This window comes from Mauremys mutica, chromosome 7, assembly GCF_020497125.1.
Source record: "Mauremys mutica isolate MM-2020 ecotype Southern chromosome 7, ASM2049712v1, whole genome shotgun sequence".
Taxonomy (NCBI): Eukaryota; Metazoa; Chordata; order Testudines; family Geoemydidae; genus Mauremys; species Mauremys mutica.
In genome coordinates this window covers 54784619-54801881 of record NC_059078.1, presented here as the reverse complement: position 1 = coordinate 54801881, position 17263 = coordinate 54784619, and the positions used below count along the sequence as shown (strand labels likewise).

Here is a 17263-nt window from a genome sequence, read left to right as displayed (position 1 = left end):
AGTTTCCACATCTGTAAAATGGAGATAATGATAATAACAGGAAGTCAGAGCACTTTGGTGTTGTTTGTATTACCCTAGTGCTTAGAACCACTAGTCATGGACCAGGACGTCATGGTGCTAGGTGCTGCACAAACACAGAACAGAGGCCATCACAATCTGAAGATACTGGCCTCTGCTTTCAAAGGTGCAGTTTTATGCCTGTGCTTTAGGTGCTAGTCCTCTAAATCCCTGACTTGCAGGTGCAGTCAAAAGGGAGTGGTCTAGGAACTTCAGTTGTGGTCACAGTTGTTGGTGCCTGCAGAAATTGAGACCTTCTAATACTAGTCTGAAAACATGGCTCCATAAGTGCTTATGCGAGCTCGTAGCCACCCTGATAAGGTCAGGACAATACCTTCAGCGTTTTGGCTTCCCTGCCCCCAAGGGTTATTTTTGCCTTTCGCTTCCCCTGAGAGAAGGCTGGTGTCAGTGAGCCCCTTCCCTCCCTGGAAAGAGGGCAGGTGGCAGTGGGTGGGCAGAGATTGTAAGTAGCTGCTAAAGCCTAGCAGGATTTTGTTTACCAAACAGGTATCCTTTTAGAATTGAATTAACAGCTACTGCAAGGCTGCTTTAATGGGGTCTTCACCTGTCCAAACCCCAGACAATAGTGACTGATGCTCTGTGGCTTGTTTTTCAATGGTTCAGACTTCGAAGTGGGGCTGGCACCATGTTCATCTAACATCACATGATCTATAATGCACAGCCCCCAGCACCCATTCAGAGCATCTTTCTCTGAACTCAAGAGGCCAGATCCGTGTGCCAGTGTTATTCCAGAGGAACATAATTGAAATTGTCCAGCCCAGCCCGTTTCCTCTAGATTTACACTGGCATAAGCGATGCAGAGTCTGGCCAGAGAAACTGCAACCACTATATTTGGTTTTCAGATCTTTACAAAAGAACTGCCTTATGGTGACAGGTGGTGGGTGAGGGGAGGGACTTAGCATCTAGTTCCTCCTGCTACACTGTATCCTTGGGGTGGTCTGCACTGCAGTCTGGAGGTGGGACTGCAGTTCATGTAGGCATACCTGATCTAACTAGATTAAAACTAGCTCAGGCATGCCTCCGTGCGCTCAGTCACACCTCCTGACTGCAGTGTAGACATACCCTTTGTGCTCAGCCAGAATGTCAGCATTAGCCAGAAGCTTTACCATAGAACTGATCTGTATATGGTGGATCCTTCTAGTAAAAGGAATACCTGATTTGAAGTACTCATTTCAGAATTGCTTGGGAATTTGGTTTAGTCCTCCATTAACTTCTTCCTTCCTTTCTTTCTTCCCCCCTCTGTGTTTTCCTCTCAACTCTGCAACCCTAAAAAAAAAAAAAAAAAAAAAACCCCAACCTCCCTTGTAACCCTTTCCTGCCTCTAGCCGTTTATCGCCTCCTGGGTTCCAGGCACCTTTTGCAACGGTCTATAGTCCTCTCCAGCCGCACACCTCCTTGCCTCCATTGCAAAGGAGGCACAGCACCTCCTCCATCCCAAGCCAAGTGAGAGTGGGGCCCGAACAGCTAAAGCAAGCCGCTCAGATCTGCCCCAACAGCCCTGTGGAAGTGGAGGTGCCAGGACTCAAAGTGGTGCACGTGCAATTTAATTCCCCCTTGCAGCTCTATTCCCAGAGAAACATCCTGGATACTTTACAAGGGCAGATCTCTTCTGTTAGCCCTGCTTTTCCCAGGTAACCTTGCCTGCTGCGTGCGTGGCTTACTCAGCGCACATGTGCATCCCCGGCTTCATCTCCACAAGTGACTTGTTATTTGTCCATTGCTCACAGTGTCGATCTGTCACCAAGAATCCAAGGTTTTTTGTGTCACCTTTCTGAATGAAAACTTAGTGCATGATGTTCTCATCACAGATGCTTTCTCTGCATTGCATTTCTTTGCTGTGCACAATGCAAAGCACTGAGATGTACCAAATCATCTGCCACTTTCCTCTGCTGCTTTTCACACACACACACACACACACACACACACACACACACACACACACACACAGAAACGTACAAGATTTGATTTCTTGAAAAATGGTCTTGTACTGACTTGACTTGTTCAGTGAAAGAGTGAGTGGGGTTGCTCTTTAAAGCACCAGGCTGGTAACATTTCATTCCCGAATCCCCAATTCGGTAGTGACTGGAAGGCACTACCATCTGTCCAGCTGGTAAGTGTCCTGTGAGCTTTCATTTCACATAGCACTGGTAGGTGTATGTGTGTATTGAAGGATCGGGCTATGTAGCCTGAATTAGTCCAATTTCCAGCAAGAACAGGCTCCTCCTCCCCAGTGTTCACTTCCCAGGCAGGTGACACCTCCTAATTTGGAGGCAGGGTGACCTAGTAGATGGAGCATTGGACTGGCATTCAGGAGACCTGGGTTCTATTCCCAGCTGTGCCATTGGATTGCTGGGTGACTTTCAATGAGTCACTTCACTGCCCTGTGCCTCAGTTTCTCCATCTGTAAGGCTAATGATGCTTACCTCCTTTATAAAGCGCTTTGAGATCTACAGATGGAAAGCAATATAAATATTTCTGCATTGTATTAGCCTGTATTGATGATAGGCAGTTTAGTGCTGTGATTCCCTGATGGCTAACCAGCACTAGCACAGCAGCTCAGGATCTGTATTGAGTTATATGAAATCAGAGTCAACCACATTCAGCACGCTTCAAACAGCACAATTGATTTTCAGATGATGACATTAAAATCAGAGTGGGCAGAGAAAAGCAAAGCTTAAACCACTTCAAGCATCTTTGCAGAACAGCTAAGAGGCCAGTTCCTTTCACAGGAGCTGGTTAGGAAATCAGCTGCAGCGCTACATTCTTAGATTATTACAGTTAGTTTATGTCTATTTTATCTTACAGTGCTATGAACTGGCTACTGTGTATGAATCCCACTCTCCTTTGCTGGACAAAATTAGAATTGCAGAGCTTTGTGTCATAGCTCCTATACTGCTAACAGTCCTTTTAGATCTAGTGTTAAGGACCATATGCTTTTGGAGCAGGAGGATCTGAGTTTTCACCCAATAGTCACTGCAGAGATCCACGTGGCCAAGTTTTTCACTATAACAACCACGAAATCCCAGATAGCCACCACTTTATAACAATGCAGTGCAGATAGTGAACTACAAGGAGCAAAGCGTTTCAGTGTTACAACTTGTAATTGATATGCTTTACCTCAGGAACAGTAAAACATCACTACTTCTCATTGCTAATCCAGACCCTGATAATGGTGCAAAAGAACCCAAGTGAGTCTCCACCAGCTTCTAAGCAAAAGTTCAGTGCCTGTGGCATCAGAATTCCCTACCGCCCAATCTCGAAGACCTTTGTTACCTTCACAAAATGTACTACAGTAAAATAAAAGCAAAATTACACTTGCCAAAATACACTAAGTGAGGCTGTCTCTTTGTGGGTTTTATTACTGTGGCATTAGTTTCTTGCTAATTTGCAAAACTCAGTAATTCAACAGTAGGTCTCCTGGTCACTACTATGAATTAGCAAGGTTCTTCTGCTCTCCTTTTGGAATGATTAACTCCACTGAAGGAAGTCAGAGTTCTCTTCTGCCAAATATCTGTCCCCACAGACTCTTACTTTTAAGCCAGTTCTATCACTTTGTATTAATAACATTAGTATGTGCGCCTTCCTCAAGCCATGAGCAATTGCACAATTTCATGAAAGATTCTTTTTTTTAATTTTTTGGTCTGTCTTCACAGTCTCATTTTCTAAAAAATGGATCACTGAGTGCTAAAAATGTGGAAGATCTGACACGTACATTGTCACAACACTTATTTGTTTGAAATGTTGTGTGTCTGTTTATAATGCTCCATAAGACAATTTTTAGCATTTTCTTTTCAATGTACATGGATTAAATAACCTTAGTATTGTGAATGAAAGACTAACAGTGGGCTTCAGCCCATTATTTTGAGAGTAGAAAAGGTGATGGGAGAATATAAAATTGTAATGGGGGACATGGATTAATTTAGGATAATCCAGGGAATTTCCTATGTAAAAGACATCGGGACTTAATCCTGTTTCTGCTAAGAGTTTCAGGTCATTGAGATTCATATTCTAGACACTTGAATATATGTGTATATTGCTTGAAAGAGTACACTGCTTTCACTCCAGAATATTTTACCATTGATGGGAACATTTTTTGAGATTATTTCATGAAAACATGCATTATAACATTTGCCATCAATTTACCTCTGGTGCTTGGAGTGTTTATTGTGCAGGCTAACCCTCAGATAACTTGATTACAAATTGGCACGGAAAATATGCAGTTGCTTCATCATCAAAAAGATTTCTCTCTACAAATTCATCTCAGTTTCAGGATGCTTGTGTACAAGTGCCTGCACTTCCTGTATGCGACAATGGTGTTCTTGTAGGCTGAACCTAGCAAACCACTTATGTCTCATTGTATATTATTTAACCTAGTAGGCAGATGACACTCATTCCTCAGTGTCCCATTTTTTAAAGAAGACATTTGCCCCTAATCCAACTTGGGTAATGTTTCCAGCTGCATTCGTTTAGGATGCTTCAACTAGCACAAATCTATCCACAGAGAGATGGTTTATATTCTGAGGTGCTATGTTTACACTTCAAAACCAAAACCATTAAACTGAGATTGCTAATCACTCTCACACCACAAAAGACAACAAAAATGTCTAGGTAGGCAATGGAGATCCAGTGCTTAAAGCAGCAGCTTGGGGACAGGAGGTGGAACCATATTCCTGACTCTGCCACTGACCTGCTCTGTGAGCTTAGGCAAATTGCTGAAGTGCTCTGTGCCTCAGTTACCCTATCTGTAAAATGGAAATATTGATACCCATTTTTTTAAAAAGCACTTTGAGTTTGAAACTGTGGCTGTCACTATTAGGAGTAAGGTCTTCAGGACCCGGTTTTGCTATATTACAAAGGGTTTTTTTAATTAGAGAGTTATTAATAGAAGCTAATCAGTGGGGGGAGGTATAGCTCAGTGGTTTGAGCATTGGCCTGCTAAACCCAGAGTTGAGAGTTCAATCCTTGAGGGGGCCACTTAGGGATCTGGGCTAAAATCAGTACTTGGTCCTGCCAGTGAAGGCAGCAGGCTGGACTTGATGACCTTTCAAGGTCCCTTCCAGTTCTGTGAGATGGGTATATCTCCATATATTGATATGCATAAGTAATATTAGGAATGGAACACAAATTCCCCTATTCAAGTTAAGCACATTTTTAAGTGTTTTGCTGAATTGTAGCATTGATCTCCCTGCATTCCCAGAGCAGGAACAAGCAGTGAGTCACCTCTCTGCAGCTGAAGTTGAAACTCAGCTTTCATTACGAAGCCCCACTTGCTCCCCATGGCCTGCACTAAACACTCTCTGTCTCCAGCTCTAGTTGTGCTAAGAACCAAGCCAGATCACTCTTCTTAAACAATAGGAGCTGGGCCTGCTCCAAGAGCAGCACAATTCATTCTCTGTGGCACAGGGCCGGCTTTAGGCCAATTCAACCAATTCCCCTGAATCGGGCCCCACGCTCAAGGCCCAGTTCGGCATACCGGCAAGAGCTGGTGCGCCGTACCAGGGTGGCCCGGCTTCCCCAGGGGGGAATTTAAAGGGCCTGGGGCTCCCAGCAGGGACTGGAGCCCCAGGCCCTTTAAATTGCCACCAGAGCCCCACTGCTGGAGCCCTGGGGTAGGGCTGTGGGGCTCTGGGGGCTATTTAAAAAGTCCAGGGCTCCAGCTGCTTCTACTGCCCTGTCCCTTTAAATAGCCGCTGGAGCCCCGTCACTTCCCCAGGGCTCCCACGGCTATTTAAAGGGTCGGGGTGGTAGAAACAGGGGAGCCACGGGCCCTTAAAATAGCCCCTGAGCCCCAGGCTGCTGCTGCTACCCTGGTGGGGGAGGGAGGAGGAGGAGGGGGCACTCACAGTACAGGGTGGGCTGTACCCCCTGTACCTGCATCCCATGCCCACAGCCTACCCCTGCTGCACCCCCTGCCCTGCCTGCACCAGCTCCTGTCTGCAGCCAGTCCTGCACCCCCTGCCCGCAGCCAGCCCATCTCCAGCCAGCCCCGCACCCCCTGCCCTGCCAGCAGCCCCTAGGGTGACCAGACGTCCCAATTTTATCGGGACTGCCCCGATAGTTGCTTGTTTGTCCCGCGTCCCGACTGATGTTTGGTCGGGACACGGGACAAACAAGCAATTTTGCCGTCTGCTCCGGTGCATAGGCAGAGCCCAGAGAGGCTCTTGGGGGGCCCCCCTGCCCTGACTCCACCCCCTCCTGCCCCCATTGGATCCCTCCCCAAATCCCTGCTCTGGCCCCGCCCCCAGCCCCTCACTGCCCCATTGGATCCCTCCCCAAATCCCCACCCTGGCCCCGCCTCTTCCCCAAGCATGCAGCATTCCTCCTCCCTCCCAGGTTTGCACATGGGCAGGGGCCGGGAGCACAGCGTGGAGGCTGCTCCAGCCCTGCAGCCCACGGGGCAGCGCGGTGGGGCCGGGGGCAGCGCAGAGCGGGCAGGGCCCGGGTGGGCTGGGGGCAGAGACACACGTGGGTGGACATGCTCCTGCTGGGAGGGGACGGGCCCGGCTGCCTGGTTTGCACCCTGCCCAGGTGAGTCCCCGAGCTCCCCGGGGCGGGGCTGCCTGGGGCTGTGGGGGCAAGTGTCCTGGGCGGGGCTGCCTGGGGCTGTGGGGGCAAGTGTCCCAGGCGGGGCGAAACGGAGCAGCCACTGCCGCTGGCTCCCCCGCCCCGCCCTGCCCTGCCCCGCATCCCAATATTTCATCTTTGTCAACTGGTCATCCTACCAGCCCCGTACCCCCTGCCCTGTCTCCAGCCAGCCCCGCACCCCCTGCCCGCAGTCAGCCCGTCTCCAGCCAGCCCTGCTGCACCAGCCCTGCACCCCCTGCCCTGTCTCCAGCCAGCCCCGCACCCCCTGCCCGCAGTCAGCCCGTCTCCAGCCAGCCCTGCTGCACCAGCCCTGCACCCCCTGCCCTGTTTCCAGCCAACCCCTGCCGCACCCCCCTGCCTGAAGCCAGCAAGTCCTGCACTCCTGTCTCCAGCCCTGCCAACCCCTGCTGCACCCCCCTGCGGCCCTGCCTCAAGCCAGTCAGCCCACCCCACACCCCTGTCTCCAGCCAGCCCCGCACTCCTTGCCCTGCCTGCAGCCAGACCCTACCTCCAGTCAGCCCCATGTTCACTGGTGCCCTGCAGTTCCCAGGGCAGTAACCCTGCACACCTGCTTCAATGAGGGGGGCAGGGAGCAGCTGGGACCCACACATGTGCACACCGGATACACATGTGCACACCCACACATGTAAAATGGAGCTCATTTCTAGTTCAGGCCCATCTTTTTAAAAAAGAACTTTAGGTAGGGTTAACATACATCTGTATTTTCCCGGACATGTCAGGTTTTTTGGTTCATAAATCGCCATCCGGGAGGAAAATACGGACGTATTGTAACCCTATTGGTACAAAAAATACATACTATGGCACATCCCTTAAATCAGAACTTTTTATAGGGAACTGAAAGGCTAAGAAACGAAAGGCTTTTTTTTACATTTTTTTTTTAAGTCATCCCTGCCGGGGCCCCGCGGAAAATGTTCAAATTGGGCTCCGCACTTCCTAAAGCTGGCCCTGGGCACAATGCACCTTTTATTTAATTTCAGCAGAATTGTTATTTCCTGGAAAGTACCTTTTTAAATTTCTTACATTGAATTGCAAAGTATCCTTGAGAAGGGACAAAGAATCCTGTGGCACCTTATAGACTAACAGACGTTTTGCAGCATGAGCTTTCGTGGGTGAATACCCACTTCTTCAGATGCAAGACTTGCATCTGAAGAAGTGGGTATTCACCCACGAAAGCTCATGCTGCAAAACGTCTGTTAGTCTATAAGGTGCCACAGGATTCTTTGTTGCTTTTACAGATCCAGACTAACACGGCTACCCCTCTGATACTTGAGAAGGGAGAGAGAGTGGAAATCCTCATTAAAAAAAGGGTTTTCTATTGGGAAGCCATAGTGTTCAACTCACTAGGATTGCACTTTCCTTGTGCAAACGTAGCCTCTATTGCCACTATGGTATGCTATATGTTTGCATATGGGGGTGTTCTCAGATTATAGTATTTACAGATTGTGGCAGTGGATTGTTTTAATTATAGGTCATTTATCAAGCATTTTTTTTAATATTCTCCCCAGTTTGGAGCAACATAACCAGCCCTCCAATAACCTTGTCATAGACAAGGAGTCTGAGGTTTACAAGATGCTCCAGGAGACTGAAGACCCAAAGGAACCACCCAGGCAATCTGCTTCATTCCTGGTGCTACAGGAAATTTTAGAATCTGAAGGTAAGCAGTTACTGTGTTCTCCATGTGGCTGTCAGATTCCTTTTGCTATGATCTGATCTATAGTCTATATTTGGTTTAAAAGCAAACCCTCTTCCCCACCTGCTGATTGTTCAAAGTGGCCTTTGTAGATGATTTCCACAGAAACCTACAGACAGACACTTTTCCATTAACTTCCATATGCAGGGATACTCTTTCGTTACAGTTGTTATCCATATGTACCCATAGCTTTGAACTCTTACAGCATAAGCATTTTTAAAAAATTTTAGAAACTCCCCCAAATTTTCTAAGTATCAGGCTTCACTTTTCACCGGGTAAAGAATGTTTAGATTCAGTATTGTATGGGACAATGTGTGTGAGGGTGTGAGCACTAAAGCTAGCAGTTTCCATCTTCTGAACAAGGAAAGGGGAAAAATCAGCTGCAGCTGAAATCCAGGAAATTACTGGATCTGGTAAGGACGAGTAGCTGAAGGTGCCACTCTTTTTGGCACCACTGGGTCAACATGTGGACTTTGCAATGCACAACTACAATCTCCTTATCAAAGGGATCTATGTTGAACTTAGTTGAGCCCCAGATCTTAAGTTTGTTTGTTTTTAACTCTTTTTTCTTTAACAAACAGGTCTAGATAGGGAAAGAGATGTGTTTGATGAATGGCCAATTAAAAGCCTTTCTTTGGCTGAGTTCACAGCACTGGGGAGGTGTATGTTCAAGTCCATCTGTAATAACATGGTGGTCTGGTATGAGTCTGGAAGTGAAACATCTGTCAAATTCCATTGTGTAAGCTGAGTGATTTGCAAAGAGCAAACAAACAGCCTCAAAGCGAGAAGCAAATTAGATTCTTAAAATTCTTTTAGTTTAATCCAAGATAAAAGCATATATTTTCAAGTGTCCCTTTTTATGTTGCATGTTTGTAACTTACAACTACTGATGGGAGTTCTGCACATGTGTGAGAAACTCTCATTTCATTTGTCAATCACTGAGAAAGTCGGCCCTGTTCTCAATAGCACTGAAGAAAATAAGAGGCAAAGGGGCTTCTTATTCTACTTTGCAAGGATTTGCAGCATTGCTGGAAACCTCTAGCACTGAAATATGCTTGCCTGATAAAGAGCCAAAATGGGCTGTTGCTTGGTTTCCTTTTGAGCTGATAATTCTTGATACTGAGCAGGAACTGTAAAGTTATGCATCCCTGAAAGAATGTTTGTTGCTTAACTTGATTCCCCTTCAACACAGCTCAGAAAGGCTCTGGCATTCCAGTCCAGATGCTTGGTGATGCTGCTAAAGTTTACAGTGATAAACAGAGGCGCAGGCAGCAAATGCTCAAAGACTCTGAGCCAGATCCCCAGCTGATGGAAGTCGGCAGAGACACCACTGTCTTCAGTCATTAGTAGGGTGACCAGACAGCAAATGTGAAAATTCAGGACAGGGGGTGGGAGGTAATAGGAGCCTATAGAAGAAAAAGACTCAAAAATCAGAACTATCTCTATAAAATTGGGACATCTGGTCCCCCTAATCATTAGACTGCTTTATACCAGCTGAGAATCTGGGCCAGTATCTTTTGGTCTTTATCTTGGAACTCAGAATAACAACCAATGAAATAACAGTCCCTCTGGGGTGAGCCTCAAATCGCTTTTCAGCCTTAGAACTCTTATTGGGAGGTCACATTTCATGTAAAATAAGGTAGGAAGGGTTTTTTAAATAACTAAAAAGATGTTTTAAAGTTGGCTACCATGAGCACGCTGCTGTGCCTCTTCCCTGCACAGTCCATCATATTGGATTGGCTGGATGGAGCAACAATAGTTACACATGTCACTGAGGGACATCATCATGGGCAGCAGTGACTCTGAAGTGGTGCTGGATCCTTCCTGGTCTATTCAGAGGCAACTCAGGATGAAAGGGCTTTGCAGATGTGTAACTACATCAATACACCCACGGTGGGCAAAACACAAACATAGACGAGTTGGACTGGGGCCAAGTGGGACTTGCACCTCTGTGGTTTAGCCTGCACTAGTGCAAACCCTGCTTTGCCTTGGTACAGTGCATCAACCGCAGGGGTCACCCCAGGGTAACTGCAGTGATGTAGGTACAACGGCACAGATGTCCTTGATGTAGGCAGGCTTTGACATGCTTTGCTATTGGCCCAACAGGCAAATGGGGCAACAGCATCCGTAGTGTGTGTGGCTGGCTGTGCTCTAGCCTTTCTCTGTACTCTGCTGTGATCATAGGAGCTATAGCTGGCAGCTGCAACATAGCTATGGCCCTCCAAATTCATGGCCATGAAAAACACGTCACGGACTGTCAAATCTGATCCCCCCCCCACCCCATGAAATCTGGTTTTGTGTGTGCTTTTACCCTATACTATACAGATTTCACAAGGGAGACCAGAGTTTCTCAAATTGAGGGTCCTGCCCAAAAGGGAGTTGCAGGGGGGTCACAAGGTTATTTTAAGGAGGTCACGGTATTGCCACCCTTACTTTTGTGTTGCCTTCAGAACTAGGTAGCAGGAGAACAACGGCTGCTGGCTGGGCGCCGAGTTCTGAAGCCAGCACCCCACCATCAGCAGTTGAGAAGTACGGGTGGCAATACCATATCATGCCACTCTTACTTCTGCACTGCGCTGGCAGTGGCTCTGCCTTCACAGCTGGGCTCCTGGCCAGCAATCGCCGCTCTCCAGCTGCCCAGCTCTGAAGGCAGAGCCACCGCCAGCAGCAGTGCAGAAGTAAGAGTGGCATGGTATGGTATTGCCACCCTTACTTCTGCGCTGCTGATGGTGGGGTGCTTAGGGTTAGCAGCACAGAAGTAAGGGTAGCAGTACTGCAACTCCCCACCTACAATAACCTTGTGACCCCCCCCCCAACTCCTTTTTTGGGGTCAGGACCCCTACAATTACAACACTGTGAAATTTCAGATTTAAATAGCTGAAATCATGACATTTACAATTTTAAAAAATCCTATGACCGTGAAATTGACCAAAATGGACCATGAATTTGGTAGGGCCCTAATCATAGCGCAGGCTTCCTCCTTTGTTCTTTCATCAGTGCCATGTGGGCTGGGCTGCAGCAACTTGCGTTTATGACATTGCCGGCCATTTTGGCTGCTTCTGTGGGGTTTTATCCCCTTTCTTTGGCAAACACTGGATGCAGCTCACTCTTGGGTTTGAGTCACATACTCTTGAGACACCCAAGGCTGTTGCCCCCACGCCCTGTCCCGTCTTGCTTGAGATGGAATAAAGTCCCTCTGTCCTATCCTGATCTATAATGTATGTACCACTGTCTGTAAATTGAGAGGATCTGCAGCCCTTAACTACCACATTATTTTAAAAGCTCTTTCATAATCCACTTTCTTTACTGTAAGGCTAGGAATATTGGAATAACACAGGCCCTAGGAGTTCCCTGGATTAATTCCTGCTTCAAGTCCAACAGCTGAATTGAACTAGAGCATCTCTAGCAAAGCATCCAGTCTGGATTTAAAGATTCCTCTTTCAGTTTGTGCAACCCATAATCCAAAGTGCTCTGTTCCTATCCCCAGGCGATCCCAATAAACCTTCTGGATTTAGAAGTGTGAAACCACCAATGACAAAAGTTGCCTCATCGATCGGAAATGCCCAGAAGCTGCCCATTTGTGATAAGTGTGGATCCGGCATTGTGTAAGTATTGACCTGTCCCAGTTGCTTATAGGCGATGTCTACACTACACACTGCTGGTAGCAGCATGTAGGGTATGGGTATCTACTACAAGCTGCAGTGAAAAGTCTGCTGCATCTGCGCTGTGGTATGTGCTACACATGGCAGTGAAAGGCTCTGGCAGGGCTAGTCTTTCCCTGCAGCAGGAGAAGGCTCCAGCAGAAGAGAACTGGCTGAGTCTTTCTCCGCTGTCTCCCCGCAGTCTTCCCAGTGGCAGGGAAGGGCTCCAGCGATGGGGAGGCCGCAGCTAAAATAGCAGCATAGATAGGGAAGCATAGTTTGGGAGAACAGAGCCATGCAGGGTATGTACTCGCATATATACCCACTCCCTTTAGGTGCATCTGAGCTACACTGTGGTTTATACCCATGTTAGAAGGCTGTGCTGGTATGTACGCTACATGCTACCAAAAGAAGCATGCAGTGTAGACGTGCCCATAGAGTGGAGCTTGCCATACTATAGTGTGTGTGTATATGGCCTGCTGTCTAGGACTCCTGTTCTGTGAGAGCTGCGGGCAATTGGCTCCTCTGGAAATAGGGCCCGTGGTGCCTGTACCTTCAGAAGGTTTCACAAATGCTGCCAGTGAACCCTGCAAAGGTCTCCTAGGGTGTCCAGGTGTCCAGTTTTCAACCGGAAAGTCTGGTCGAAAAGGGGACCTGACAGTGTCCAGTCAGATCTACTGACCAGACACCCAAAGTCCAGTTACTGTGGGGTGGGGAGGCAGGGAGGCACCAGGTCATCATCTGTGCTAGCCCCATCTCAGCTGGGGCCGCCAGCTGGGCCTCGGGGAAGAGGCAGGGTGGAGGAGGTTCCAGCACTGCTGCTGGAGTGTCTGGTTTTTAAATATTACAAAGTTGGCAACCCTACTCCTGAGGCAGGGGCTACGTTTTCCTGGACACACAGAGCCCAGCCTGTATTTCTCAGTGTAGGTGGCAGGTTTATTTCAGACTGATGGAGAACAAATCAAGTCACTAGGACGCATGCAGACACAGGGACTCCCTGTCATGGGCGGTGAGTTCTGTGGGCCCGTGGTGCCTGGGCACCAGGAATATTCCTAGTACCTAGGCACCACGGGCCTGGCTCCAGCACTGGTCTCTCCCTCTGCCCTACCTTCCGCCCCCAGGCGTCCCCCCCATTTAAAACAGCCCAGGGCCCCCACTCACCACCGGCAGCGCAGCAGAGCTGAGTGGCTTCCTGCCTGCTTGCTTCACATGGCTGCTGGCCTCCCTGCAGCCCTTGGGTGGGGTGGGTCTGTGTCCTGTTCCCAGCGCCCCTTCAGCCAATAGGAAGCTGCGGGGGCAGTGCCTGGGGGTAACAGCACATGGAGACCCCCCCGGCCCGTCCTGCCTAGGAGCTCTAGGTAAGCACTGCACTCCTCCCCCACCCCAGAGCCAGCACCCCCTCCCTCCGCACCCCCTCCCATCCCCAAACTCTGCATCCCCACCCCTTCCCACACATCCCCTCCGGCCCCCAAACTCCCTCCCAGAGCCTGCACCCCTCACCCCCACCTACACCCACACCCCTTGCCTCAGCCCAGAGCCTACACCCAAACTCCATCTCAGAGCCCAACCTCTCACCCATCCTGCACCCCAATCCCTCACCCCAGCCCAGGGCTTGCACCCTAGACCTCCTCCCCCCACCCAAACTCCTTCCCAGAGCCTTAGGCAGGTAGGGGTGGGAGTTTGGAGATCTGGGCTCTCTTCCCAGCTCTGCTGTGTGACTTGGACAAGTGTCACATCACTTCTTGTGCCTCTGTTTCCCCTCCCAAACATTGTCAGTCTTGTTTATTTAAATCATAAGCTCTGTGAGGCAGAGACTCTCTTTCATTATGGGTATGTACAGCACCTAGCACAATGGGGCCAAGATCTCAGCTGGGGTCTCTAGGAGCTACTGCAATGCAAATAATACGTAACATGGGGTGTGGCAGAGCCAGGAACAGGAGCCAGATTTCTTGACTCGCCAGTCCAGTACCTTAAGGCCATGTCTACACTAGCACTTATGTCAGCAAAACTTTTGTCACTTGGGTGGATAAAAAAACCACCCTGAGCAACATAAATTTTGCTGGCATAAGTGCTTGAGTGCACAGCAGCTCACACCGACATAGGTACTGCTGCTCCTTGAGCTGGTTTTGTTATGTCGATGGGAGAGCCCTCTTCCATCAGTCCTCTTCCATCTTACATCTGTATCGATACAGCTGGGCCGCTGTAAGCTTGTAAGTGTAGACCTGGCCTAACTATGAGATCTTCTGTCCTCCTTTTATCTTTTAGCATTGGTTTCCTTATAACTGCTGTCTCTGCAGAATTCTGCCTTTCTAAGCCTGGGAGTTCAAGCGGGATCTTTAAATAGATCTCAGATTGGAGGATTATGTTTAAAACCTTCCCATTGCAGTCCATACATACAAAGCCTCCATTAGACTTTCCCATCCTCCTGCATACATCCTCCGTGCCAGAATCACACAAGCCTGCCATAGCCTGAATGCTGACCAACACTAGAACATCAGTGAGTTCTGTTACCAGGGATATGTGTCATGTAAAATAAGAATCAGCATTAAAATATGAAACCCTGCGGTTCCTCTAACAATTGGGTAGGTCTGGAAAGCTCTGTACTATAAACAGTGTGACTAATGAATTCAAGAGAGTGCTGCTAGAGCAAAATTATACTCCTAGGGAATTGTTTGGGAGCTGCGTCAGGTAGCTAACAAGCTGCTGTGTAGTTTCCTTATTTTGGTTTGGCTAGTTGCAAATAGCATTCGCATTGTATTTCCCTGAGGGGAATGGAATACAATGGAACAATTAGACACCCTAACTACAGCGTAGGAGTTAATGACTATTTGCTGCATCGGGAAATTCAGCCAGGGTCCAGGCACCTTTTGCCTCTCCCACAAACATCTGGTTTTTTTTAAGTTGCAAGTCAGAGAGCTGCTCTTTGGTTCTGCAGCCCTTTGCCCAAACTGGTTGTGCTGGAGTTATATTTTGGCTCATTTTACTTGGTTTTGAGCCATTCAAACCTACTGTTTATGGTATACCCTCAGTGTTGCACACACCTGTTTACCAGCTCCTCTCTAAGACTAAGGCGTGTCTACACTACAAAGTTAGGTTGATGTAAGTCACCTTGCGCCAACCTATTTCTGTATGTCTACACTCAAATTTGTCTCCGACTGACATAAGCACCCTGTTACGCCAATGCAGTAATGCCACCACCCTGAACGGCCTTGAGCCATAGTCAACCAATTGAGGTCAACGCAGTGCAAGTGTGACTTGTGTCAATCCTAATAGTCTTCCAGCAGCTGTCCCACAATGCCCCATTGCCTGTGACCGTGACTGCTCTGTTCACAATTGTAAACTCCACTGCCTCTGGGTCGTAGAGACCAGAAGCTGCTCCCCATTTTAACTCCCACCCCACATTTTTTTAAAATGCCTTTTCCTGGTTGCCCAGCTTGGCAAGCACACCCAGAAGCACAGCCAACCATGCCAGCTCCACTCACTGGGCATGCTCCTGTCTGGAGTAGATGGGAGGTATTGGATCTCCTGGGCCTGTGGAGAGAAGAGGCTCTGCAAGCACAGTTACAGCGCAGCCATAGAAGCATGGATGTCTCCGGACAGATTGCCTGGGGGATGCAGGCAAAGGGGTCTGACAGGGATCAGTTACAATGCCGAGTGAAAGCGAAGGAACTTCGCCAGGGATATCACCAGATAATTTAACCAGGGACTTTCCCTGGAACTTCCTTGTGCTTGTGCTTGGAAAAGTGGGAAGGCCAGTTCTAAAAATGCTTTCAGGGAACAGAGTTCTTGTTTTGCATAGTGCTAGCCAGTCACGGGGCCAGATCCTCATCAGGTGTAAATTGATGTAGCACCACAGGGAGCACTGGGGTTACACCAACTGAAGATCTTGCCCATAGTCTCTCTAACCCTGCATGGCCCTGGCCTGCACTGTGTGTGAGGGGGAGAGAGTTTTTAATCTTTCTTGGGCATCAGTCTGTGTCCAGTGAGGATATCCACATTCTGCCTCCCTAGAGCCATGCTCCCCATAGATATTCTCACTGGCACGTTGCTGCTGCAGAACAGCTGCCTCCTTCCCACTCGAGGGGAATGGCTGTGCTGTCTGGAGCAGTACCAGTAGTGGGCAAGCATGGGGAATTTCAGCCAGGGAGTCCTTGAGGGATTGCAGGAGCCCCAGAGCTGAGCCATTATGTTGTTTCCCACAGGGGGGTGTTCGTGAAACTGCGTGACAAGCACCGCCATCCAGAGTGCTACGTGTGCAGCGACTGTGGGACAAACCTCAAGCAGAAAGGACACTTCTTTGTGGAAGATTGCATCTATTGCGAGACGCATGCCCGAGAGCGAGTGACCCCTCCCGAAGGCTATGAGGTGGTCACTGTCTTTCCAAAGTGAATGACATCATCGGCTCTGTATTATTTGTCCTACACTACTGTTTTCCAAAAAGCAGCCCCCCCCCCCCCCCCCTTGAACCTGCCTTGCAATAAGCAATGCTCGGCATGGCTTTTCTTTTGCTGCCACAGTAACCCTCCATCTGTTAGCCTTAGGTGCCACTAATTGTTCAACACTTGCATTTTTAAAAATCTGCTCTGACAAATCAGTTTGGATCCCTTTTTTGTACTGTCCAATCTTTCTCCCTTCACTGTTGATTGCAGATGAAAATCAGAAGCCAAAGCTGAAGCTCTGTGTCTCAGTTGTTTTTCCTTCTGTTCATGTTCAATAAACGTGATGAATCTACAAGGCAAACCGTTGTCTGCATTTCTTCCAGTTCTGTGTATGTTGGCCTCCTTCCGCCCCCACCCCCAAAAAACACTTCGCATTCTGAACAGGGCTGGCAGAATTCAATTTGTATCTTTTGGTAATGTAGATGTTTGTTGTTAAGAATTTTTTTACATTTTTATGAAGGCTTTCGATTAATCGCAGTTAACTCACATGATTAACTCAAAAAAAATTGTGATCGCAGTTTTAATCTCTGTTAAACAACAGAATACCAATTGAAATTTATTAAATAATTTTGGATATTTTCTACATTTTCAAATATATTGATTTCAATTACTACACAGAATACAAAGTGTACAGTACTCACTTTATAGTATTATTTTTATTACAAATATATGCACTGTAAAAATGATAAACAAAAGAAATAGTATTTTTTCAATTCACCTCATACAAGTGCAATCTCTTTATCATGAAAGTGCAACTTACAAATGTAGATTTTTTTTTTTGTTACATAACTGCTGTCGAAGTAACTTGT

At 47.9% G+C, this 17263-nt stretch overlaps 1 protein-coding gene across 3 annotated transcripts in view; it reads left to right on the top strand.

Moving 5' to 3' along the window:
* PDLIM1 (PDZ and LIM domain 1) overlaps window positions 1-16755 on the top strand; it is an 88271-nt gene extending 71516 nt beyond the window's left edge. For 2 of the 3 annotated variants that reach the window (XM_045024160.1, XM_045024161.1), the window contains exons 5-8: window positions 1404-1709; window positions 8190-8338; window positions 11862-11979; window positions 16218-16755. In XM_045024160.1, the coding sequence (XP_044880095.1) occupies window positions 1404-1709; window positions 8190-8338; window positions 11862-11979; window positions 16218-16404 (760 nt within the window). In that variant the 3' untranslated portion in view covers window positions 16405-16755. The remainder of the gene's footprint in view (window positions 1-1403; window positions 1710-8189; window positions 8339-11861; window positions 11980-16217) is intronic. The other variant, XM_045024163.1, reaches the window with a different exon arrangement.
* Window positions 16756-17263: the final 508 nt, after the last annotated feature.